Below are 25,426 nucleotides of genomic sequence, written 5' to 3'. Positions count from 1 at the left end.
AAAAAGCTGTTTGGTAAACTTATTAAGTACTGAATTAAAAAAATGATAAATTAATTTTAGTTTCGATTCTCTGTTAATTTACTAATGGTCACAATGTACTTATAATAATGGTGGAATGGTGATTGTGGTGGTGGTGGTGGTGTTAGAGTGCTGGCGATAGTGGTCTAATGGCGGTGGTGGTGGTGTAATGGTGGTGGAAACGGTGGAGTGAGGGTGTAATGGTGACAGTGAGTGGTATCGGTGGAGTGATAGTTATGCAATGGTGACATTGTGGTGGCAGCGGCAGCGACGGTGTGGTAGTGGTGGTGGCCCTTACTACATATCCATGCACCTCAACATCGTCATTTCAGCTATACTCACGACCAATCTTTTTTTGTTGGCTAATAATTACTGATAAGACTGCAAGGCATTATAAAAAAAACAAATTCCCTGCATGTGGTTATACATCATAGCCTCTTCTCATCTAAGTACTTCTTGTGTTTTACTAGTTGATCTGCAAGTAGAACGTACAAAGACCATGTCGAATCTTGTTTCAAGCTGGTCTAAGAACGTTCAAGCCGTGCCAGCGAGTTATATTCTTCCAGAGGAGAAGAGGCCAGGAGACATACCAGTGCCTCTATGCAAGGACATTCCGGTAGTTGATCTAACAAGGGTAGAGGGTCTTGGACGATATGAAGTAGTTCAGACCATGATGAAAGCTAGCCAGGATTTTGGAATTTTTCTGGTTCATCTCTCTCTTTTCTTTGGATCAAAATTGTTGGTTACGAAGTAATTAATGACCAAATGAGGAATTCTTAACGACCATAAAATAGGTGATCAACCATGGAATACCAGAAGAACTAATGAATGGCGCGATGAGCCTGTGCAAGGAGTTCTTCGACATGCCTGCAGAAGAAAAGGCTGTGTATTACTCTGAAGACAAAACTAAGAGTTTTCGTCTCTACACAAGCCAATTTAGTCCCGAAGCGAACAAGGTTGTATCCAGTTGGAGGGATACGCTGCATCACTACTCATGTCACCCTTTGGAGGAGAAGATCCAATCTTGGCCTGGAAAGCCAGCCCGGTATCGGTGAGAGAATTAGTAAATCTTGAATTTATCTACACACCTACAACTCATATAGTCAAGGGATTAACCAAGGCTCTTGTGTAAGTTAGAATTTCAAGAATTTTTGATACATATATATGTCATCGTCGCACGTATAATTTGCAAAGAGGTGGTTGGGACATATGCAGTGGAAGTGAAGAAATTAAGCTCGAGGATTTTGGAGCTGATTTGTGAAGGACTCGGGATTGAGTTGGGTTATTTCGGAGATGAACTGAGTAAAACGCAACAATTTGTGGTCAATCATTACCCACCATGTCCAGACCCAAGTTCGGTATTGGGAGTGGGTGGACACAAAGACTCACAAATCTTGACCTTACTGCAACAGGAGGCCTATGGGCTTCAGATTTTCAATGATGGAAAATGGGCCGGTGTCGAACCTATTCCTCATGCCTTTCTTATTGGCATTAATGACCAACTTGAGGTATACACAATCCCCAAGTACCCCTTGTGGTTAAATATATCTAATCCAGCCATTAAAAGTACCGGTTAGTACTAACCGAAGCTGATCACGCAGGCACTTAATGCTAAAAAAGTAAAAAGTTTCAATGCACTTTTTACGGATATTATTGTACTTTTCATGAATATTTATACACTTTTTTTTTATTAATATCAATGCACTTTTTTTCAAATTAACCACTGACCATCGGATTGTAGTTAGCCTTTTCCTTAACAAGTATTTAACTAATCCAAGTCATAGAGCAGAGCAACTTTTGAATTGGCCTCTTTTGAAGTTTCATGTACACCCCCTTAAATATTGTAACCATGCATATTCTGTGATTTTACCCTTTCAAGCTTCATTTTGTTGAAAAATCATATGCTCAGCTTGATGAACTTTTAAATGGGGAGGATACGCCTCTCAAACGAACAGTCTATTTTCTCTTGTTCGAACTAATTCGAACAGTCTATTTTCTATTTTCTCCGTTCGGTTCTCGCGGTGAAGACTCAGATCTGGTAGCTGGTGGTCGGTGATGGGGTTCAAATAAGGTGAGGTGTTTTGGAGTTAGGGTTTTTCTCTTCTTTTTTCGACGATTTTTTCGTCTCCTCTACCAATTGGTTTTCCCAGTCCGGTTGTGTACTGATTTGGGTCTCTCCCGGATCTGATGAGGTAGTGGTGGTGGGTAAATAATCTCCTTTTTCGTTCTTATTCTGGTTTGGTTTGTGGATGGGTTTCATCGGATAGTCTTCCTGACGGTTACCGGTCGCCGTGACCATGCTCAGTCGGCCGGACTTAGTTTGGTTTACTTCGGTTGCGTGGCTGGAGCTCGCCGTGACAGCGGGGGCTTGCTGCGGAGTTTCTCTGATCGGCCGGCATGCTAAAAGGACAGCAGTCCATGGAACCAGAAGGCTGTCTGTTTGGTTGATTTCTGTCGAGGGCCGGCCTTGCGCTGGCGGAGACGGCTGCAGGTCAGGGGCGAAGGAGGTTTTGGTCTCCGGCCGTCGAGCTTCTCTTTTCAGTCGACGAATGTTGGGATTAGATTCTTTTTCTCTTGTGATTGCTGGTTGTTTCTGATTACATCTGTTTTTTTTTTTTGTTTAATGGTTTGTACTGGGATTTCGTTTCGATTTTCTTTCTGCCTAGTCACGGACGGGATTTTCATGTCGGCACCTAGTGCTGATTTGCTTTTGCAGGGTGTCCGTTAATCCCAGAGTATGTAGTTTGGTGCATTCCTGTATTTTGTGATATAATCTTTATCTTCAGGCTTATGAAATGATATTGACATTTTCAAAAAAAAAAAAAAAAACTAATGCGATATTTGATTTGGATATAGATTATCAGCAATGGAAAGCTAAAAAGTGCTCTTCATCGAGCCGTGACGAATACAAGTACTGCACGGACGTCCTTGGTCAATTTTATTGGTCCATCGCTACAATCCATTATAGAACCAGCAAAAGCGCTTGTTAGTGAATCCAATCCAAAACTCTTCAAACCCATCTCATCTAAGGACTACTATGAGCTTTACATGGTCGCTGTTCGTGGGCCTCAAGGTTCGGCATTGGATTTGCTCAAGCTCTAAATGAGGGAGGACAATCTAGAGCTGGAAAACGGTTGGATTATATATGAGGGAGGACAGTAATTCTAGCTTCTTGTTGCATAAATAGTCATGTATAAGTGTGGGAGTTATATTTTATACTGAGAAGAGAAGAGAAGAGAGAGTAAAGTGTTAAGGAATTTTTTGTAATTTGTAATTGTGTACCGATTGAGTGTCATCATTGAATAAGATTGTGAGCAGTTTATTTCTAATGTGTAAATAGTTTTGCCCCTTCAAATTCAGAAAAATAAAAAGTTGTGGTCCACAACTTGTTGATTAGGAGTCAAACCAGTCCACTATAATCGAAAATCGGAGCACAAGTCTTCTCTCTTCTTTCTGAGAACAATTTTATCTTGCCTCCCTCTTGTTTTCTCTGAAAATTCTTAACCCTAATTACAAGCTAACTGTTATAAATAGATAAGGCCAATGGCCAAAGTTGCCCCTGCCGAATTACAAAATACCGTTTTTGCCATTTTTTCAGTCTTTTAGTAGGTGAATTTACAAAAGAGTTCTTGCATGCATACACTTTTAATAGATTGTATGGACTGTTTCGTAAATTCACTAGTTAAAAGACGAAAAAAAATAAGTGTTTGCATTAATTAAGAGAGTGCATAAATCAATTTGCTTATATATATATATAGGAAAATGCTACAATACAGACCGGTTCATTTTACTCTCTCGTTACTCTCCTTACTCATGGTGAGATTCTGCGACAGATCTTTGCCTACAGACGTAGATTTAAGCCGAGCCAAGTAAATTCTTCTCCATTCGATCGTCTGTGATTGTTCTGTTTGTTTTCTGAATTCCAGCAAAAGAAACACCCAGTTGTTACAAATCGAACTATCCGTTCGACTACTCACAAAGCCTTATGCATCTTGAAAACTAGAATCAAAGAAATTGCAAAGCAAACGAAAAACAGTTTGCAGAATCGCAAAGAACAAAAAGAGAGACAAAATATGTGAAAAATCTCAACACGAGGAAAAACTACGAGAGCCACACTAGTCCATTATAATTGAAATCGAAGTACAGGTCTTCTCTCTTCTTTTTGAGAATAGTTTTATCTCGACTCCCTCTTGTTTTCTCTGAAAATTCTTAATCCTAATTACAAGCTAACTGCGTTATAAATAGATAATTAGGCCAACGGCCAAAATTGCCCCTACCAAATTACAAAATACAGTTTTCGCCACAAGTATGAAGTGCTATGGAGGCTCCAAGCTAGCTCAGAGCCGGCTCTAAGCTAAAGCAGGCGTTGCAGTCGCTTTAGGCTCTCCCAAATTGCAAATTTTAAGGGCCCCTCATATTTTAATACCCCTAGGTATCTACTTACATTTTGTTCATTAAGATTTCGAAAAAGGGACTTCTTTTGGTTTTTGCTTTAAGCCATCATAAAGTCAGAGCCAGCTCTCTCCAACCTGAGCCACCACACACCCGAGCTGCAGCATTGCTGAAGGTTGTCTGCATATCCAACACCAATGATCAATTAACAATCATTAAACAGGTGAATGCCTTGAATAACATAAGAGTTTATAAAAATGGAACAATGACTACTCTGTTCAGAATTACGTTGCTAACTTGTCCAATATTGGAAACCTTTTGTAAACCATGATTTTATTTGCAATCTTCTGGTACTGTTAAGAGCAATACGAGCCTAGAAAGGAACCCCTAGGATCTATATGTTTTGGCAATCATATTCAATTAGCACTGGCATTATTATAACCTTAATTGTTAGTACTAACACAAATTTGGTCAAAATCAGTCCTGAGATAAAGCTTGAGGTGCGACTGCCGTAGGCCCCCAAAAATCTTCAAATGTTATGGGCTCCTCCTGCTTGGATATTTCTTATAATAATCCAATAAAATAGGGCTCACTTACTAATCTTTGTTGTAGGCCCCCAAAAGGCAGGGTCGGCATTGAATCTGCTGAGCATAATCTTATGTCATCAAAAGTTTTAAATGGGCATTTTTACTAATCAAATTATGGATCAAAACTTTTTTGATTTTGTTCTTATTCAAAAAAAAATTCACGTTTGTTACTTTTGTGCCAAACTTTTATCCATAATGGGTTTGTCTCGACGAGAGAAATCGAAAAAAGTAAAACATTGTGACTTTTACACAAGCATTTTGAAAATATTCAAGAAAAACCAAAAAAAAAATATTTTTCTAGCTTCTTCTAGGATATTTCACAAAATACTTGTGCTAAAGTAATAATTTTTTACTTTTTTGATTCTTCTCGTCTAGATGAATCCATAAAACATAAAAATTTGGCTCAAAACTAGCAAAAATATTTTTTTTTTCGTAAGAACAAAATCAAAAAATTGTAATCTACAACTTGTTGATCAGTGGATACGCGACTCAAGTTGTAGTAAAACGTGGTTGGACTTGGGGAGATTTATTCTTACACAGTAAAACGTGGTTGGACTTCGGGAGATTTATTCTTACACAGTAAACAATACACATCACCTTGATCATTGATGTGCATTGCATCGAATATATATATACTTATATATAATCACCAAAACAGTTCCAAGCACCATTGGAGAGAACAGAGTACTCTGCCCCTCTCTATAAATGGTGGAGAGAACAGAGTACTCTGCTGTGGTGATATTATTAGGCAATGGAGGGAAGTTCAAAGGGAAAGGCCACGGAAGAGAATGAATCGGGGGAAGTTAGATACAGGGGGGTTCGGAGGCGGCCGTGGGGGAAGTTTGCCGCAGAGATACGCGATTCGACTAGGCCCGGAGGCCCGCGGATGTGGCTCGGGACTTTTGACACAGCAGAGGAGGCCGCGAGAGCTTACGATAAAGCCGCTTATTCGATGAGGGGTCCTCTGGCTGTTCTTAATTTTCCTGACGAATATCCACCCTCTTCTTCTTCTCCATCGTCGGCTACGGCATCGAATTCTTCCTCTTCGGTTCCGGAGGGGAGGGGGAAAGAGGTTTTTGAATTCGAGTATTTGGATGAAAAGCTGTTGGAGGATCTTCTTGGGTACGAGGAGAAGAAACCCAAGGGCTGATGACGTAAGAAATTAGTCGGTTTATTAGGCCGAATATCTGAGTTATAAGAAGAAGAAAAAAAGATCGAGCGCCATCACTTCTGTCAACTAAATCTTACTTTGGGAATTAAATAAAGTGTATAATAACTGTTTGAGACGGTTCCTTAGGGGGCATCCGATAAAATTCTCAACTAAATCTTACTTTGGGAATTAAATAAAGTGTATAATAACTGTTTGAGACGGTTCCTTAGGGGGCATCCGATAAAATTGGAACTGTTTGAGATGATGTGAGTGAGTTTTGGTTCATGTGGTAGTGTACAGCCAGAGTTTATCTTAGCTTTGATTTTGTGCTGGGCTGTTAGATTAAGTTGGGGATCTAATCTTCCCCTTTTTGGGTAATGACTACTTTCCTCCTGTGGCAAAACTACAAGGGAGTAGCTACTTTGGATTTTTAAAACGCGGTTGGATTTGGGGAGATGTATTCAAACGTGGACATCTTCCTCGGGTGTAGTGCTGGAAACTCAAGACACCGTTGGACAAGGTTCATGTTCAAGTTTCCATAACAGCTCGGATTACACACTACAGGGTTCCCACTCCCAATCGCACTCATAGCACTTCACACAAGTAGTTGTACTTTTGTTTTGGTCCCGACGTAGGTGCGGTAGAATCTCCTAGATATAATAATCCCGGGCGGAGGTGACGGGTACCCTATCATTCATGTACATGGTATCAATAATGACTAAAACAGTTCTGAGCACGTTCTGAGATTTCCAAGTAGTGAATGGTAGTCCCCTGGACCCCATGCAATTCGGTCCTTTTTTGTCCAATTCAGTTCTTTTATAACCTTTATAATGGTAGAGAGAACAGAGTACTACTCTATTGTGATGATATTAGACAATGGAGAGAGATTCAAAGGGCAAGACCACGGAAGAGAGTGAAGTAGGAGAAGTTAGATACAGAGGAGTAAGAAACCGGCCGTGGGGGAAATTCGCAGCGGAGATACGCGATTCGACTAGGCCTCGATCCCCACGGATGTGGCTCGGGACTTTTAATACGGCAGAGGAGGCAGCGAGAGCTTACGACAAAGCTGCTCATTCGATGAGGGGTCATTTGGCTATTCTTAATTTCCCTGACGAATATCCCCCCTCCTCTTCTTCTTCCTCGTCCGTTATGGTACCAATTTCTTCATCTTCGATTGCGGAGAATGCGGAAAGAAAAGAAGGTGGGAGGGGGAATGAGGTTTTTGAATTCGAGTATTTGGATGATAAGTTGTTAGAAGATCTTCTTGGGTATGAAGAGAAGAAACTCAATGACTGATAACGTAAGAATTTAGTCAGTTTATTGGGCTGAATAGCGAGTTATTAAAAAAAATGCTCGAGCCGGGGAACAATATGTGCCTCTCTCTGTCTCCATCATGATAGGGGGAGGTACTTCTACTTACTATCACTTTTTGTCACCTAAAAAATCATTACTTTCATAAGAATGTTGTGTAATATTGAGTGTTGGGGTGTGTACTAATAGAGTTTGTATAGCTTAATTGTGTGCTTTGCTCTTTATTTTGCTTTCTTCTCCATTACAATCATTAGCAGTAAAGTAAGAAAATAGACAGCACAATGCAACTTTGTTGAAGATCAAAAAAAAAAATTAGGTTTGATGATCTGGGGCATTGTACTTAAGTACTAGTCTTGTTCTCATGCATTTCAATTCTTATACATGCATTTTTCAGCTCTCAAAAGTCAGCATTAGGTTTGACATGCAACAGGTGGCGCGTCTTTCAGCGACTCTTGTTTCAAGCTATTTTCGCCCATCTAGTCATTTTTCTCTCGTTTGAACTTTGAACTAATGCAATAACATTCTTGATAAATTTGGATATATATTATCAGCAATGGAAAGCTTAAAAGTGCTCTTCACCGAGCCGTGACGAATACAAGTACTGCCCAAATGTCCTTGGTCAAATATTTTATTGGTCTATCTCTAGAATCCATTATAGAACCAGCAAAAGCGCTTGTTAGTGATTCCAATCCAAAACTCTTCAAACCCATCTCATCTAAGGACTACTATGAGCTTTACATGGTCGTTGTTCGTGGTCCGCAAGGTTCGGCATTGGAGTTGCTGAAGCTCTAAATGAGGAGGACAATCGAGAGCTGGAAAACGGTGGATTATATGTTTGGTTTGCTGTGTTTGGATCTGTGGTGGTGAGTAATTCTCGAGCGTGATTGAATATAACTGTGAGCAGTTTAGTTTTGCGAATCTCTGCGTATTCATCGCTTACGAACTCCCACCATCAAAAAGAGCTTTGTGTTAATCAGAGAACTAGGAAATACAACCAGCTCATTTTACTTTTGTTGCTCGTGGTGAGATTCTGCGACAGATCTTTGCCTAGAGACGTAGATTTAAGACGAGCCAAGTAAAATTCTTCTCCATTCGTGTGTGATCGTTCTGTTTGTTTTCTGAATTCTAGCAAAAGAAACATCCAGTTGTTAGAAATTGAACTATTCATTTGACTACTTAGAGTACCCTACGGATCTTGAAAACTAGAATCACAAAAATTACAAAGCAAACGAAAAAAAAGGCGTAGAGAACAGAAAGAGAAAGAAGGCAATATACGTGAAAAACCTCAACACGAGGAAAAACCACAGGAGCCACACCAGTCCACTATAATCGAAATCAGAGTACATGTCTTCTCTCTTCTTTCTGAGAACAGTTTCATCTCGCCTCCCTCTTGTTTTCTCTGAAAATTCTTAACCCTAATTACAAGCTAACTGCGTTATAAATAGATAATAAGGCCAATGGCCAAAATTGCCCCTACCGAATTACAAAATACAGTTTTCGCCACAAGTGGAACAATGGGTACTCTGTTCAGAATTACGTTGCTAACTTGTCCAATATCGGAAACCTTGGTAAAGCATGATTTCGCAATCTTCTGGTACTGTTAAGAGCAATACGAGCCTTGAAAGTAGAAAGGAACTCCTTACGTACCTTGCTTACATCATAAACCAGTTCAATTAATCAGCCATCAGAATCTAAACCCCTAGGATCTACCGTTTGTTTTTGTAATCATATTCAATTAGCACTGGCATTATTATAACCTTACCGACACAAATCTGGTCAAAACTGATCCAGAACTAAAGCTTCAGGTGCGGCCGCTATGGACCTACAAAAATTTACTTGTGTGTTCTACTCACTAAAATAAATACTTATTTTTCAAATGCTTATTTTTTGAATTAAAGATAATATATTGTGAGAAAATTGCATGTTTCGTAAAGCGAAAATAAGTACTTCAAAAATTAAAATCTTGGTGGAACGGGGCCTAATTTGCACAGTAAAACGTGGTTCGACTCATTGATGTACATTGCATCGAATATAAATACTTATATATAATCAACAAAACAGTTCCAAGCACCATTGGAGATCTCCAAGTTTTCAATGGTGGTCCTCTGGACAACAAATTCGATCCTTTTTTTTGGTCCAATTAAGTTCTTTTCTCTGCCCCTCTCTATAAATGGCGGAGAGATCAGAGTACTCTGCTGTGGTGATATTATTAGGCAATGGAGGGAGGTTCAAAGGGAAAGGCCACGGAAGAGAATGAATCGGGGGAAGTAAGATACAGGGGGGTTCGGAGGCGGCCGTGGGGGAAGTTCGCGGCAGAGATACGCGATTCAACTAGGCCCGGAGGCCCACGGATGTGGCTCGGGACTTTTGACACTGCAGAGGAAGCGGCGAGAGCTTACGATAAAGCCGCTTATTCGATGAGGGGTCCTCTGGCTGTTCTTAATTTTCCTGACGAATATCCACCCTCTTCTTCTTCTCCAGCGTCAGCTACGGCATCGAATTCTTCCTCTTCGGTTCCGGAGGGGAGGGGGAAAGAGGTTTTTGAATTCGAGTATTTGGATGAAAAGCTGCTAGAGGATCTTCTTGGGTATGAGGAGAAGAAACCCAAGGGCTGATGACGTAAGAAATTAGTCGGTTTATTAGGCCGAATATCTGAGTTATCAAAAAAAAAAATACGTGCCCGAATGCTCTCTCCCCTCATACTTACCATCACTTCTGTCAACTAAATCTTACTTTCGGAATTAAATAAAGTGTATAATAACTGTTTGAGACAGTTCCTTCGGAGGCATCCGATAAAATTGAAACTGTTTGAGATGATGTGAGTGAGTTTTGGTTCATGTGGCAATGTACAGCCAGAGTTTAGGGCAAATTATAGTTACCCCCTCTAACTATGCCTCGCGTACACTTTACCCCCTTCTAACTTTTTTTTTGGCACTTAACCCCCTTAAACTAACGAAAATTCAAACGGTCATAACTTCAAACGGCCATAACTTTTTCGTCCAAAGTCGAAAATATGCAAATTATATATCGATTTCGAAATCTTGAAGTCAGCTTTCTAATGACACAAAAACCACATCACGATTCAAAGCACACAGAAAATTATGATCAAAAGAGTAAGAGCTGGTAGACAGAAAGACCGTTTTGATCATAACTTTTTGTGTGCTTTGAATCATGATGTGATTTTGGTGTCATTAGAAAGGTGGCTTCAAGACCTCGAAATCGATATATAATTTGCATATTTTCGATTTTGGATGAAGAAGCTATGACCGTTTGAATTTCCGTTAGTTTGAGGAGGTTAAGTGCCAAAAAAAAAAGTTAGAAGGGAGTAAGTGTACGCGAGGCATAGTTAGAGAGGGGTAACTATAATTTGCCCCATAGTTTATCTTGGATTTGATTTTGTGCTGGGCTGTTAGATTAAGTTGGGGATCTAATCTTTCCCTTTTGGGGTAATGACTACTTTCCTCCTGTGGCAAAACTATAAGGAGTAACTACTTTGGATTTTTAAAACGTGGTTGGACTTGGGGAGATGTATTCAAACGTGGACATCTTCCTCGGGTTTAGTGCTGGAAACTCAAGATACGGTTGGACAAGGTTCATGTTCAAGTTTCCATAAATGCATCCGGGGACGTTGTATTGCAAGTCACTACAAGAGTATAATGATTATTCGGACCGTCCGTTTCCCCAATCGATGGTCCAAATTCGTTGTTAAATTTTACCTGTCAAAGTTATCTTTTACCAGTAAAATATAACAAACATATCTGAACCATTAATTGTTGAGATGAACAACTCGAATTGCGCACTACAGGGCCCCTGCTCCCAACTATACTCATAGCACTTCACACAAATAGTTGTACATTTGTTTTGGTCCCGACATAAGTGCAGTAGGGTCTCCTACATATAATAATCCCGGGCGGAGGTGACGGGTACCCTATCATTCATGTACATGGTATCAATAATGACCAAAACAGTTCTGAGCACGTTCTGAGATTTCCAAGTTATGAATGGTAGTCCCCTGGACCACATGCAATTCGGTCCTCTTCTGTCCAGTTAAGTTCTTTTTTTCCATCCTTTATAAATGGAAGAGACAACAGAGTACTCTATTGAGATGATACTCCATTAGACAATGGAGAGAGATTCAAAGGGCAAGACCACGGAAGAGAGCGAAGTTGGAGAAGTTAGATACAGAGGAGTAAGAAACCGGCCGCGGGGGAAATTCGCGGCAGAGATACGCGATTCGACTAGGCCTAGATCCCCGCGATTGTGGCTCGGGACTTTCAATACGGCAGAGGAGGCAGCGAGAGCTTACGACAAAGCTGCCCATTCGATGAGGGGTCATTTGGCTATTCTTAATTTCCCTGAAGAATATCCCCCCTCCTCTTCTTCCCCTTCGTCCGTTACGGTACCGACTTCTTCATCTTCGATTGTGGAGAATGCGGAGAGAAAAGAGGGTGGGAGGGGGAATGAGGTTTTTGAATTCGAATATTTGGATGATAAGTTGTTAGAAGATCTTCTTGGGTATGAATAGAAGAAACTCAATGACCGATAATATAAGAATTTAATCGGTTCATTGGGCTGGATAACAAGTTATTAAAAAAAATGCTCGAGTCGGGAAACAATATGTGCCTCTCTCTGTCTCCATCTTGATAGGGGGAGGTACTTCTACTTACTATCACTTTTTGTCACCTAAAAAATCATTACTTTCATAAGAATGTTGTGTAATATTGAGTGTTGGGGTGTACTACTAGAGTTTGTATAGCTTAATTGTGTGCTTTGCTCTTTATTTTGCTTTCTTCTCCATTACAATCATTAGCAGTAAAGTAAGAAAATAGACAGCACAATGCAACTTTGTTCACCCCCTAGGTGACCAAAATAACATCAAGAAAATGATCAGATTAAAAATAAAGAACTTTTCGAGCGAAAAAGTTGCTGTAATCTAAAATATGATGAAAGAGTGACAATATGTTGTTCTATAAGCTAAGGGTGTAGTACAACGTCACATAAAAGGACTACCGAAGATTTTGTTTGCATAACTTGTCCCCAAATCTAAATGAGAATATAAGAAATGCAGCTGTGTACACCACCATGTCGAGACTCTCTTTCAAAAGTGAGATCACCACCTGCATGTTGGAGAGGGTAAGCCCCGCCTAAATGCAGTCATGATCTTATATACAATAGCCCGAGGTTTGGATTGCGCAGTTGGGTCCAATAGCGGCTTGACTGCAGGGTTGTTCCTCGGTTATTAAAAAAAAAAAAATTCAATAGAAAGCCAAAGAAACCATTTTTTGTACCCAACAAAAACCCAGATGTTCGATCAAGTCACTTAAACTTGGCCTTTTTCATCTCTTGCCCCTCCTCTTTTACCTCAAGAAGCTCCTCCAACAACTTATTATCAAAATACTCAAACTCAATGGCCTTGTCTTGCTCTTCTCCTCCTTCACGCCTAGTACTAGATGATGAAGAAGATGAACTCACAGTACAAGAAGGAGGAGACCTCAACGAAGCACTGTCGTCAGAATGAAACTCGTTCGGGAAGTTCAGAATGGCTTGATGGCCTCTCATCGCGTAAGCCGCCTTGTCGTAAGCCCGTGCCGCCTCCTCCGCCGTCCCGAACGTCCCCAACCACATCCGGGTCCCGTTTCGCTTCGAATCACGTATCTCCGCCGCGTACTTCCCCCACGGCCGCCTCCTGATGCCCCTGTACTTGGCCTCTCCGCTCCCCCTTTCTGGTGCCTCCCCTTCTCCTTTCTCAGCTCCTTCCATTTTCTTTCCTTGGTTTTCAACAAAACGTAAAAAGATGCCTACATATACAGGCATGGAGTCTAAAAATGGATAAGTTGGGTCGCATCTGACGGTTAGAATTTTTTTCAAGCACGTAACTTGTGAATTTTATTTTCCCCATGTCACCATGTGTTACGGCGGGGCTGCATCACGTGGTCGAAGTACAAATCTTCTAGGACTACAAGCACATACACTTGTGCACCAACACACGCACAAGTGTGGTGGGTGGGTTCCACACACACTGCAACGCCAACGCTATGTGTGTATAGAGTTAGTATTTTTAGGTCGGAATATTTTGTTCATTGTTTTTGCCTTTTAGGGCATTTTCGGTATAGTGCTTATCCTGTTCGATTTGAGTTTTGAGGAAAGTTTTTAGGGTAATGATTGAAGAGAGATACATAGAGAAGATTTAATGAAGACCGTTCTCAGAGGTTTTTGAGACCCCAAAACAAACAATGCCGATTCTTGTGTAAAATTATGTTGACTAAAGTTGGTTCAAATTAATTTAGGCGTTGAGTATGCATAGGACAGCACAAAAGATGGGTTGTGTGGTTGGCTCCTTACTCTCTCTTTTAAGGAAGAGGTTTGGCTCGTAATGGAGAGGTGATTGACTCCCATCGTAACTACTATTTTACTGACCATTAACCCTTAACATTCTATCGTTTGGCAAAAACAAAACACAAAACAAAACGGCCGCCTGAGTCAATTAAATCTTTGTTTTACGGAGTACTTTTATAGGTAAGTGTAACTTTTGGGATTTTGGATACTCTATTAATTTTTCAATAATAAGAAAAATTGGAGCATCATAACAGGATAAACACACACACATATAGATATATAAAGAGAAGAGGCCTTGTAATGATTCGCCCTAACTGACCTGTTTAACCCTTAGTCGAAACACGTGACTTAAAAAGTTAACCTCGAATTATTTAGTAGCAGGCCGGAATCCCTTATGGCATCCACACTAGGCTCGTTTCTCCTTCTGTAAAACTATAATAACGAGTAAAATGGGGGAAAAGGTGATGCATCAGTCTCGCTTGTTCATGGGTTAGAGAAACAAACGCTACAGTTGCTCGGGTTTAGTAGTGAGCAACTGTTCTTAGGATAATATAACCAATATTTTATTATACTTTAAAGTGTTTGTCTTCGTTTCCCCACATGGCTTTGACCACACTTCTTTCTTAAGCACGAAAAGTATTATTAGATTATTGAAGTAAAAATAAAATAATGGGTTTGATGTTAAAATAGAAAGTCTGAAACAGTATGCATTTTAAAAGTGATTAGCTAAAGTAATAAAGTGGTCTTTTAAGGTATAATTTGGTCTGAAAATTAAAGAGTCTGATGCGGATGCTCTTATATTCCAATTAATTCCTTCCCAACTCCCCCATGTGGAACTCTTTTGGGATCTTGGGGTGTCACGGGCTAGTTCCTCTGAATCCATCCCTAAAACCCACATACATCGAGTTTTGAGCTAAAATTAAGATGGCGACTATTCGCAACCTTTTATTTTCTCCATTAGCCCACTTCCTTCATTCACTCCATATAACCCATTAATTTCCTTTATTTACTCCATATAACCCATTAATTTCTCAAAATCTTCCTATTATACCCCTCTCCTTCCAAAACACCAAATCTCCATAGCCACCACCACCAAAGCTACGAACACCGCCCCACCACCGCCACTCCCTCCCCTCCTCTCTTCAAGGTTACTCTCTCTCTCTCTCTCTCCAAACGAAACCCACTTGGGAGCCGATCGAGAACTATGTTTTTTTCGACGCAGAATTTTCAATTTTTTGAACTGGTTTTTCGGCGTTTCAGGTCCGAAAAAATGTAATGTTTTCGACATTTGAATACCGCAATATTTAAATAATTTCGACAATTAGTTACCGAAATGTTTATATATTTTCGGCAGTCAATTACAGAAATGCATATATATAGGATTTTTCTAATCTTCAGTAATATAATATTGTCAAATAAATTTTCGGTAACCTAATACAGAAGTATATACCAGAATTCGGCAGTTAATTACCAAATTATATATGTATTTTTAACAATTAGTTACCGAAATATATATATGTTTTCGACAGTTAGTTATCAAAATTGTTTTCAAAATAATCGCAGTGTGGTGATTCAATAGCGACTGTACTGAGAGAGAGAGAGAGAGAGAGAGAGAGAAAGATGAGTGGCGATGGTCTTGATTGAGTGGTGGTGGCTGTGGCGAGTTATGGAGATGGATGAGGCATGAACTGACTGAGGGAAGAGAGGAAGAAGAAGATGATGGGTTGTGTCTAAAAAGTTAGAAGGATAAGTAAGACATTTTGCATTGGGGGCTCATGTTGTAATTATTTGAAAAAATTTCATGGGCTAATGGAGAAAATAAGAGGTTGCGAATAGTCGCCCCAAAATTAATGAAAAGAGAGTGGGTTCCCTTTTAATTGCCAATTGGCCCCCAAAAAACTGACCAAAATAAGTGAATGATCCCCTCGTGGCTGGCATATTTGAGCAATTAGCAAATTAAACAGTACTTGTAATAATAGTACTGTATTAATCTAACAGTGCAAGTGCATGCATGCATGGATGGTCAATGTTGAGATGCTGTATATGTCACGGGGGTCGTATCGTACCACCTCAATTAAAGGAATGTTTGAATTCCCTTTTCTTGGTTCATGCATTCTAGTTCTAGGTTTCTTTTTTTGTTTTGTTTTTTCAATCGATAGAAGAGTACATTTTACATTTGATATGAAGTACAGAGTTTAAACCCGGGACACACTACATCAATTGTAAGAGTCCACGAGATAACCAAACCCAATAACTCAACCTATGCACAAGAAATAAACTTATTATAGAGTAGAAACAAAGAAAGAAAGGAAAAGCCCTCTAAGGAAAGAACACTCACACGTAGGTGAGGAGACTCGAACTCACTCCTAATGAGATGCAAGAGTCCTAGCCAACTGAGCGCCAATTGGTTATTCTAGTTTTAGTTTGTTGGACTACTTTTTAGAAAAATCTAGAACAAGAAAATTAAGATGATCGATATAGGTAGGCAAAGCAAAGCAAGTTCTGGCCCCTCGTCACCGAAATAATTGAAATCACATTCTTAGGCTGACCTTATTTTTTGGAAAGGTCAAACTGGTGGGAGCGGATAGAAAATTAATTAAGGAACACCTACTCGTACACTCAAATGTTCCTACTTTGCGTTCCATTTAACTCCTAAATTGCTGCAATTCAATGAACACCTACTCGTATACTACAACACTATCTGCAGAGAACCTCACCACACTTACGTCGTGATTGAGACTAAGGTCTCACCACGTGTAGATGCTGTTAGAAGTATGTTTAGCCCCGATAAAAAACTATGGAGACTCAAACATAACCTTGTCTGGTCCAACCAAATTCAGGTTTCCACCAATGAACTGACCCATCATCAATAGGGTAAATCAAAACGTGTGGTAGTAATCAGAAGAAACGATAACCCGGCCCATTTCCATGTTAGAATTAGTTCATATGGGCTGGACGGCCCACTGAACCGTTAACTTTTAATAGAAGAAATTTCTTTCTTTTACATTTATAGGCATTGCTTATGGCAAGGGCCGGGTTATCGTTTTGGACTCGACCCGAAGGCAGCAGCCATGTCCAACGCCGGAATCCAAGTGTGTTTCCAGCTCTCACAAACCCCCTATGACGATCGCCAAACACCAAAAACTAATGGTTGAAGGAGAAATTCAATATACCAATTGTCGCAGTGTGGTAAACTCCGACGGGACTTTCTTTATCGGATGTATCCATGGCCTTCGTTGGAAGGCTGATTCCATGGTAATTGTTGTTTTCGATTTGTCATATGAGATTTTTGGGGAAGTGCCCCTACTTCATTTTGCGGATGCGAGATTTTGTTTTATGACTTGATGATGATTCTTGGGGGTACGCTGTCTCTATTTTGGTTGATGGGCTGGGAACTGAGATTAATTTGGATGACGAAGGACTACGGAGTAAGAAAGAAAGTTGTGGGCCAAATTAATTTACGATCGGTTCTGGATTAAAGCTTATGGCAAATTTGTTGGATTTGTTAGCGGAAAGACAAATTTTTGTTCACAACCACTGATAGCCCATACCCAAAAGAACCACCCTGGACTATCTGTGCAACAGTACATCAAAAGCCCACTGAGAAACTTCCAATAAAGTTGCAAATTACCTGCCTTAATTAGTTGAATTATAGTTTTTTTTTTTTTTTTTTTTGGAAATTAATAGAAATGAGTTGAATTATAGTTGGTACTATACTATTGGTTTCAGGATTGAATCAGAATATTCACCTTTGACTGTGAAAGGAAAAAAAAAAAAAAACAATAATGCTAGGGACACAGAGATTTCGGTAGTTTCTATATATACTAATGCATGTCAAAGCACAAGAAACATAAACAACATCAAGGGGATTTATAATATCTTGCTATGACCATGAGCTCACCTTAATTAATTAAGACTAGTGTGCATGCATTTGTTTCATTAATTTCAGCCACATTTGTAAAGTTTCAAGTTAGCATGACACAACAGCAATTAACTTCAGCTTTTCGAATTAATCGAGGTGCGTGCAAGTTTTTTTTAAAATTTGTTAGGGATGGAGGGTCAAACGATAACATTATCATCGATAGAACGAAACGATAGAAAAAAAAAATCTTCAAGAACACCCATCTATGCGAAGCTGACTCCACAACCATATTGGAGGAGACGAAATCCATTCCAAGCTGCTTCCCACTCCAAGCCCCTTCTTCTCTAACTCACGAGCGACTCCATTACCAGATCAATGCACAAACTGGAATGAGCTTGACTAGATCTAACCCCATGCACTGAGTTTGAATATCCCGAATCAGTCGAGGTGTGACGTACAAGTTTGCCAGACATCCGATTATTAAAAAAATTGTGTTACTCCTTAATTAAGAGTAGTGTGCATGCATTTTCTTCATTAATTTCAGCCACATATGTAAAGTACGTTCCAACAACAATTTTACCAAACCTGATTTTGTTGGTCCCACTCCCATTAAAGAAGGTGGTTAATTAATTAATTACATAATCCATGTCTATATGTATATGCATGTATCAATGAAGCTGGTTAGGTCAGGACATATATATAGTAATATTTTGTTAGGATTAGTAAAATAAATATTGCATTCAAAGGGCCTCCACTTTTGACGGACTTTTCTATACGACTCTCAAGGACTTTCAAATGCCTTGAAATCTTTCTTTAAACTGGTCATCAGACTAAACGCTAAGTATATGGTTCACTTGACAAAAATCCTATTCTGAAATTGACAAAGTCACATACACATACACATACACATAACAATTCTGTCTCTAAAAAGCAGCAGCACCTCTCTTTAATTCTCTCTCTAAAAAGCAGGAGCACCTCTCTTTAATCCTAAAACAGCCGTCACACTTCCTCTTCTCCTTTCTCTCCTTCCCCCTTGGGTTTATACCCAAATATGGGCGATGGGAGCGAAGAGATCAATCCCTGCCTTCAGATCTGGTTTCCCTCCCCAAACTCCACCAAAACCGCTTGCCATTCGCCGCTGCTCCGCTTCTGGGTTTGCAGTCGCCGGTGGCTTCATGGGTGCTGACTTGGGAGCTTGATCGATAGGGGGTTCGGCAAGAGAAGAGTTGCTCAATGAAGGAGGGAAGTTTTTTTTTTTTTTGCTTTATTTTTTTTTTGGTCCGGATTTAGTCCGGTTTATGTCCAAATTTCAGTCCGATTTATGTCCGGTAGTTTATTGGTCATGTGTTTGATATTAGTTTTATTTTCTGTGAACCTGATCTCGCTAGGCAAGTTTGAAATAGGGTTGCACATACTGTGCTTTGATTGCCCTCTTTAATGGTTTGTCTGGTCTGTAGATGTCCATTTGCTCCCATGGGGTACCTCTCTGTTGTGTAGGCTTTCGCCTCACAATTGAATACAACTTCTCACATTTGCTATATATATATATATATATATATATATATATATATATATATATAGTTCAGTTCCCTTAAGGGATCCCGCACGGGCTTACCGTGCAGGACTCCCATTTTTCGATCGAATTGGGACTATCCGAGCCGCTTAAAGTGATCAGAACGTGATTTTAAGGGTACTCGCGAGAAATCAGCAAAAAAAATGATCGGGAAGGGCTTGATCCGAGCAGTTTTTTATTGAACGGTTCAGTAAAAACTGCTCGGATCAAGCCCTTCCCGATCTTTTTTTTTGCTGATTTCTTGCGGGTACTCTTAAAATCACGTTCTGAACACATTGAGCGGCTCGGATCATCGCAATTCGATCGGGAAAGGGGAGGTCCGCACGGTAGACTGGTAAGGAATCCCTCACTGGATCCGTAGTGTATATATATATATACACACACACACGCACGTGCGCGCACACGCACACACACACACACACACACACTATAATCTATTGGGGGCGTTTCCGGTAAGCTAGAAGCTGTGGATAATTTTTAGTAGTTATTTGTAGTCAAGTTGTTTCTACTAAACTAAAAGTTGCAGAACATGTTTTGGTTTAGTGAAAACAAGTTAACTTTTGACAAAAAAAAAACAGTTTAGTATGAATACTCCTTAAAAAATAAAGTTACTACTTAATTATTTTGGATTTTTGGAAGGGAAAATAATAAGAACCCATAATAAGAACAAAAGTTTAACTTTTTTGGGAAAGAGTTTGAACGAATCCTGGCCATTTATTACAATAATGGACGGCTAGAGATTGGTTGTGTATTGTGTTTTACACAACTGTTGTGTGTGTAGCACTTTTGTAATTTCTACATTCCAAAATCTGTGTCATTTATTGATCCCTTATATCTTTCAATTTATAATGGATTTCATGATTTTGCAAACTTTCTATAATCGAATTAATTGAGATATCGTTTCGAAAACATTCTAAATAATAGTAAATCCGAAATTGATCCGGTTTTCCAAGAGAAACTCATGAAACCCGATTCTACGCAACCCCAATGATACTATTATTCCGTATCATTATGGAAGAAGATAGAGGTAAGCGATGCACTTCCTCGGGAATGAAAAAAAATCGATCTACTTTCATTTGGTCTTTTGCCCTAAATTCCGGGACTTCTCGATACTCATACTCAATAAAATCCTCTTTTTTAACGATGGAATGCACTTCTAGAGTCTCATATTTAGTAAAAGCAATTCCCAAACTCTTTCTTCTGTATCGAGGATCATCAAAATAAACAATAATACTATTTCTATGGAAAATACCATTTATGGGTACGTCAATTAAAATATCTGAAGAGGACATTAGTTCTTTCTCTTGTTCTTGAATCGATTGGAGTGGAATAATCAATCTAAAGATTCATATTGCATACTTCTTGAGATCAATATTGAAAGATTTAAGCAGTCAAAAACAGCATACCGAATAAGTACTTATTTCTTAATTGAGATTATCCAAACAAACAACGGGACCTTAAAAATGGCCCAAATGTCGGATCCAATGCACTGTTGAGTAGTGTTGACTGTCGTAAGAGGGTGGAGAAACAAAAGTGCTACAAAAACAACAGTTGTGTAAAACACAACACACAACCAATCTCTAGCCGTCCATTGTTGTAATAAATGGCCAGGATTCGCTCAAACTCTTCCCCATAAAAGTTAAACTTTTCCTTAGAAGAACTTTTATAAAATCTAGACCGTCCAAATACATCTAGACAGTCAGAATTACACACACAATCAATACAACGGTTGTGCAAGTAGCATTTTTGGTGGAGAAATGCTCCAATAGCACTGAACAATCTGTTGGCTTTCCTCCCATGTCACATAATTGGAGACACAAAATCTCATGCCAATCCAAAATGGATTATTAAATTCCAAGGATTAATTAGGCAAATATTTTATCCTTGGGATTTTTATTTTTTTTTGACAGAATGTCTACACCAACTTGTGCGCATCTTGATTAATTCTGGGATGTTAAACTTAAACACGGGCAAACCCTAATGACCCCAAGAATAAGAATGTTTAGCCTTCGTGAAATTCGAACTTGTGACCCTCGCAAGCCAACCCTTAATTTAAGTTGATTTTTCATGCCCACCCGCCAAACCCCCTCGGGGTTAATTAACTTGTATCCTTGGATTAATTCGGCCAAAATGGATTGATGATTGCTGGCCATTTATACTATGTTAATGTAATCATATATTGGTTAGGTGGAGAAATGATTAGTAACCTAATCTGTATTTAGTGGGATAATGATTAATTTAATATTCCTCGTGTTCTAGTTGCAGGGTAATCTTTTACAGTACTGTGTTTTATTGAGAAATTAAAGTTGCGTGTAGCATCTTGAGTTCTTCCCTTGATACTAATTAATCTGTCTACTTACGAAGTATACACAGGTGGAATTATGTAAAGATGCATGTACTTGTTGCTTTATAAAAAGCTTGCTTAATTATTATATCCCACACAACGGGGTTAGTAACATAATTAAACTAACCTAAATGAGTGTTTCGCAAGCTAATCCAAGCTATAGGGGGATAGTGGATTATATAGGGATGGGCCACGATTAAGAAAACTAAGGAATTCTTAATTCTTAATTCATCCGAATGGTAGAGGATAAGATGTTAGAAAATAAAAAATAAAATAGGACGGATGTCTGCAAATCTACTAACAAAGGCGAAAGAAAATTTAAAAGACGACCAAAAGTTGGCTTTTTTTTTTTTTTTTTTAAGGAAACTACACCTTCTGTTTACGTGCATCTCGATTAGCCCCCTATCCGGTCTGGTCAAAGACATGTCATTCACGCCAGGACTGAGGAATCCACAAGAAATTACTACTTTCTTGTGCATTGACCCCAAAAAACGAACCCTTTTAAATTGCATGAGAAGCAAACTCATCAACCAACCGAATTAACAATTGGGGCTACAGTACTCCAAGTTTCCAACCATGTGTAGCAAATAGCAACTCCGTTGTGCGTAGACGTTACAAAAATATGCAACTTTTAAACAACTAGAAATGTACCAAGGAAAATGGAAAGCTTGAAAGAATAGCTGATCGATAAGATAAAGGCCCCTCATTGTTGTTAATTTGGTTGTGTCATTCCGGGAATAAGGATTATTTGTTGCGTATTCTCTATTGTTGTTTAGGTTTTTTTGTTAAGTTTCTTTGAATTATTTGTTTGTCTCAATGAGAGAAATGCGAAGAAAAAACAATGACCAAAAGCTCAAAAAAGTTTAGTAAAGACAAAGCAATTTAAAACAGACAGATATTTTTGTCTTTTATTTTTTTTTCTTAATACTTTCTTCTAGTTGGTTCATGGTTTTGTGCTTTTATTATATTTTTCACCGAGATGAATAAACAATTTTTAAAAAAATAATGAGAAACTAACCCAAGCAAATAATATTAGTGTACAATTAGACCATATGTGGGAATGAGGGGTACAAGAAGAAAGCTTTGATCTTCCCAAAGTGATTGCTCCTGAATTAGGTGATCGAATTCCTCCTCTATACAAGAAAGCGATTGCTTCTGGATTGGGTGATCAGTAATTAGATACTCATTCAAGCTCTTCCCAAACATAGGAACCTTAGAGTTCTGAAATCACATTTTCATTCCCTCTAAAATGCCTGTCATCCAAACACAACCTTAGTATTTTTAACACTTTTAACATTTTTGAAAGCCAAACCTAAATGAAACAAATTTTGAATACTACCATATTACATAGTTTTAGAGATTCGTGTTGAAAAATCTATACACATTTTTTTTTATTAGCAAAAATGAGTTTCATTAACTCATAACACGAAATTACAAAAATAATAGGATCTTGGATACACCGGCCTGACCATCCAAGACCCTTTTCTCCAAACCATATGGAGGAACTAGTTTAGGCCCAACAGGTTCAACCCAAACCAAGATACATCTTTTGGGACAAACCCACACCTAAAATGGGCCTAAAAGCCCAGATTAATACAAATCAGCACAAACAAAAGCCAAACCCAGTCCAAAAACCAAGCCCAGCCCATACACCACTTCCTAACCCTAAACCCAACCATTGATCACCCTAGCCGCCACTCAAAAACTTGTCATCGACCACCTCATCCAGGCACAACCACCACCACCAGCAGCAAAAACCCAGCAGCAACACAAAAAAAACCCAACCACCAGACTTCGACGAAGGATGATCAGCGACACCATCAGCCTCCACCGCTAGAACTTCGAGAACATGCCAAGAAGTTGTCGATACAACCCTTACAAACGGCCGGAGACGAACAAAGAGGAGAAACGCCACCGCCACAGTCGCCCAAAGAAACCTAGATCTGCGACCGCACCAACGCACCAATCGTGGGCTGCATGCCGTTAAGCCTAATCGAATTCACACAAGAGTGAATCGGCTGAAAACCACATGATCCATGCCCCCCACCAGCCACACGATCACACCTCGCCGTTAGGCAAAACCGACTGTACCAAGTGTGACAATCGGTGGTGTAATCAGAGCGGAGAGGACATGGTGAGGGAAGGCAGCGAAAAGGGTTGAAACGGCTGAAAGGGAGACCAACAAGAGGATAAAGGGAAAAGGAAAGGGAAAGAGAAAGCCCAGGGGGAGGGAGAGAGGCACAGAGGAACCCTAAGATGAGAAGTAGAGAGAGAGAGTGAGAGAGAGAGAGAAAAAAAGGGTTTAGAGAGAAGGAGGAGAGGTGAGAGAGAACACATGCATTTGTACACATTTTTAGAGGGGGTAGAATAACAAAAGTGGATAAACAAACTCGGACCAAGGTGGTAAAAATAATGGAACCTGATAGTTATTCATAAGTCATACCCCATACCTACAGGGAGCTATTTTAGCATTTTTGAAACCCAGGCCTAAATGAAACAAATTTCGAATACTATCATATTGCATATTTTTAGGATTCGTGTTAAAAAATACGTACAAATTTTTGAAGGGTGTAGAATAACGAAAGTGGACAAACAAACACTGACAGAGGTGGTAAAAAGAATGGAACATGATAGTCACTCATAAGCTTTATACCTATAGGGAGCTATAGACTAGTAATTAGGACCAAATACGAGGAATTAGCAATATCCTCTCAATAAGCACTCTTGGTTATTTAAATCAGCACGTGGTATATTTTCTGCTACCAACTTTAGAAGACACGGATTCAAAAAAGAAAAAAACCTTAGAACCAAGCTTTCAAGCTTGCATGCGTCCAAAGAAGAAGCCCGTGGGTTCATGTACCATTGCCAAAATGGTTCGCAATCAATGGGCCCCATAAAACATTTCCAATTAATAAATGTAGCAATCACGTGTCATACATCAACCCCCATAATTTGTTGTTATTTAGTTAAAATTTCAACTCAAAATAGTATATTTACTATTGCCATGATATAATATGATAGTTATATTAAGAATTAAGTAGTTTCGAAACTATTAAGGGAATTTAATAAAAATTACCTACATTATGGAACTAAGCAGGTGATTGAGAAAAAAATTACCTAAACTTGTAATCAAGTTATAGAGAATTACTTTTGAGTAACAAAGAAAAATTCCGTGCGTGCTTTGAACACATAAATATAATTTCCGTTCTGCCCAAAAAAAAAAAAATTACATAAATATAATAGTATTTCGGTTAAGCTCTAGGGGTTGTTTGGCTGGTAGTTTAGACTCGAGATTTAGAAATTTGCTCATCTTTAAGGTCTCAATCAACTTCTTTCGGGTTAGTCCATACGAAACTTTCCTCTGGCTTCAATTAGGCTGGGTTCTCAGCGAGTGATCGGTGAGATTGGGCTCCCAAAAATAATCAAATTTTGCAAAAGTGTTGATCTAGACATCTGAGTTATAAGGAAAAGATACATAATAGTAATATTTTCCTCACACAACATAAATCCATCCAGTATGAAATTAACTTGGGAACAATACAACAAAGGAAATTGATTTTAGCACTTCAAAAATTGATGGAGGGGCTCCAAAATTACATTACTTTGTATATCAATACATTGCAATTTTAGAGCCCCTCCATCAATTTTTGGAGTGCCAAAATCACAATCCAACAACAAAAGCATTTTTGGCGTTTTGGATAAGATAATACTCCGTAAAACAAACAAAAGTCTTGACTGTTGTGGGTAAGTGGGACCCAATCATTGGTGGGACGATTTTCCTATATATTCGTGAAAGGCTCTGGTACAGATATAGAAAATGTCCATGTACCCTGAATCTGTGAACACATTAACA

At 39.1% G+C, this 25,426-nt stretch overlaps 6 protein-coding genes across 7 annotated transcripts; 5 read left to right on the top strand and 1 right to left on the bottom strand.

Annotated features, from left to right (window-relative positions):
* Positions 1-426: 426 nt before the first annotated feature.
* On the top strand, positions 427-3,164 carry LOC131321405 (hyoscyamine 6-dioxygenase-like). Of its 2 annotated transcripts, XM_058352398.1 has the most exons (3): positions 427-724; positions 813-1,069; positions 2,875-3,164. In XM_058352398.1, the coding sequence occupies exons 1-3, from the start codon at positions 434-436 to the stop codon at positions 2,894-2,896; spliced, it is 570 nt and encodes a 189-aa protein (XP_058208381.1). In that variant the 5' UTR covers positions 427-433; the 3' UTR covers positions 2,897-3,164. The 2 variants fall into 2 exon arrangements, 1 of the variants encoding a protein (XP_058208381.1); XR_009198469.1 differs by lacking the exons at positions 427-724; positions 813-1,069 and adding an exon at positions 1,077-1,526.
* Positions 3,165-5,693: 2,529 nt separating this feature from the next.
* LOC131321417 (ethylene-responsive transcription factor ERF098-like) lies at positions 5,694-6,497 on the top strand. The gene has a single exon (XM_058352430.1). The coding sequence runs from the start codon at positions 5,749-5,751 to the stop codon at positions 6,145-6,147; it is 399 nt and encodes a 132-aa protein (XP_058208413.1). The 5' UTR covers positions 5,694-5,748; the 3' UTR covers positions 6,148-6,497.
* A 526-nt stretch (positions 6,498-7,023) lies between these two features.
* Positions 7,024-7,497, top strand: LOC131321413 (ethylene-responsive transcription factor ERF098-like). Its single transcript, XM_058352416.1, has one exon. The coding sequence runs from the start codon at positions 7,024-7,026 to the stop codon at positions 7,441-7,443; it is 420 nt and encodes a 139-aa protein (XP_058208399.1). The 3' UTR covers positions 7,444-7,497.
* Positions 7,498-9,517: 2,020 nt separating this feature from the next.
* On the top strand, positions 9,518-10,191 carry LOC131321366 (ethylene-responsive transcription factor ERF098-like). Its single transcript, XM_058352353.1, has one exon. It carries the CDS (start codon positions 9,675-9,677, stop codon positions 10,071-10,073), a length of 399 nt encoding a protein of 132 aa, XP_058208336.1. The 5' UTR covers positions 9,518-9,674; the 3' UTR covers positions 10,074-10,191.
* A 1,223-nt stretch (positions 10,192-11,414) lies between these two features.
* On the top strand, positions 11,415-12,084 carry LOC131321358 (ethylene-responsive transcription factor ERF098-like). The gene has a single exon (XM_058352345.1). It carries the CDS (start codon positions 11,582-11,584, stop codon positions 11,981-11,983), a length of 402 nt encoding a protein of 133 aa, XP_058208328.1. The 5' UTR covers positions 11,415-11,581; the 3' UTR covers positions 11,984-12,084.
* A 623-nt stretch (positions 12,085-12,707) lies between these two features.
* On the bottom strand, positions 12,708-13,218 carry LOC131321350 (ethylene-responsive transcription factor ERF098-like). The gene has a single exon (XM_058352339.1). The coding sequence runs from the start codon at positions 13,216-13,218 to the stop codon at positions 12,775-12,777; it is 444 nt and encodes a 147-aa protein (XP_058208322.1). The 3' UTR covers positions 12,708-12,774.
* Positions 13,219-25,426: the final 12,208 nt, after the last annotated feature.

This window comes from Rhododendron vialii, chromosome 1a (assembly GCF_030253575.1).
Source record: "Rhododendron vialii isolate Sample 1 chromosome 1a, ASM3025357v1".
Lineage (NCBI taxonomy): Eukaryota > Viridiplantae > Streptophyta > Magnoliopsida > Ericales > Ericaceae > Rhododendron > Rhododendron vialii.
Note: the sequence above shows the minus strand (reverse complement) of the source record. Positions and strands in the feature narration are given on the sequence as shown.

What these genes read in the sequence shown, in the direction of transcription:
- LOC131321405 (XM_058352398.1), top strand. Translation starts at nt 434, where the DNA reads ATGTGGTTATACATCATAGCCTCTTCTCATCTAAGTACTTCTTGTGTT. An exon ending in AGGATTTTGGAATTTTTCTG is followed by an intron (nt 725 to 812) that starts GTTCATCTCTCT and finishes ACCATAAAATAG; the next exon opens with GTGATCAACCATGGAATACC. An exon ending in GGAAAGCCAGCCCGGTATCG is followed by an intron (nt 1,070 to 2,874) that starts GTGAGAGAATTA and finishes ATTTGGATATAG; the next exon opens with ATTATCAGCAATGGAAAGCT.
- LOC131321417 (XM_058352430.1), top strand. Translation starts at nt 5,749, where the DNA reads ATGGAGGGAAGTTCAAAGGGAAAGGCCACGGAAGAGAATGAATCGGGG.
- LOC131321413 (XM_058352416.1), top strand. Translation starts at nt 7,024, where the DNA reads ATGGAGAGAGATTCAAAGGGCAAGACCACGGAAGAGAGTGAAGTAGGA.
- LOC131321366 (XM_058352353.1), top strand. Translation starts at nt 9,675, where the DNA reads ATGGAGGGAGGTTCAAAGGGAAAGGCCACGGAAGAGAATGAATCGGGG.
- LOC131321358 (XM_058352345.1), top strand. Translation starts at nt 11,582, where the DNA reads ATGGAGAGAGATTCAAAGGGCAAGACCACGGAAGAGAGCGAAGTTGGA.
- LOC131321350 (XM_058352339.1), bottom strand. Translation starts at nt 13,218, where the DNA reads ATGGAAGGAGCTGAGAAAGGAGAAGGGGAGGCACCAGAAAGGGGGAGC.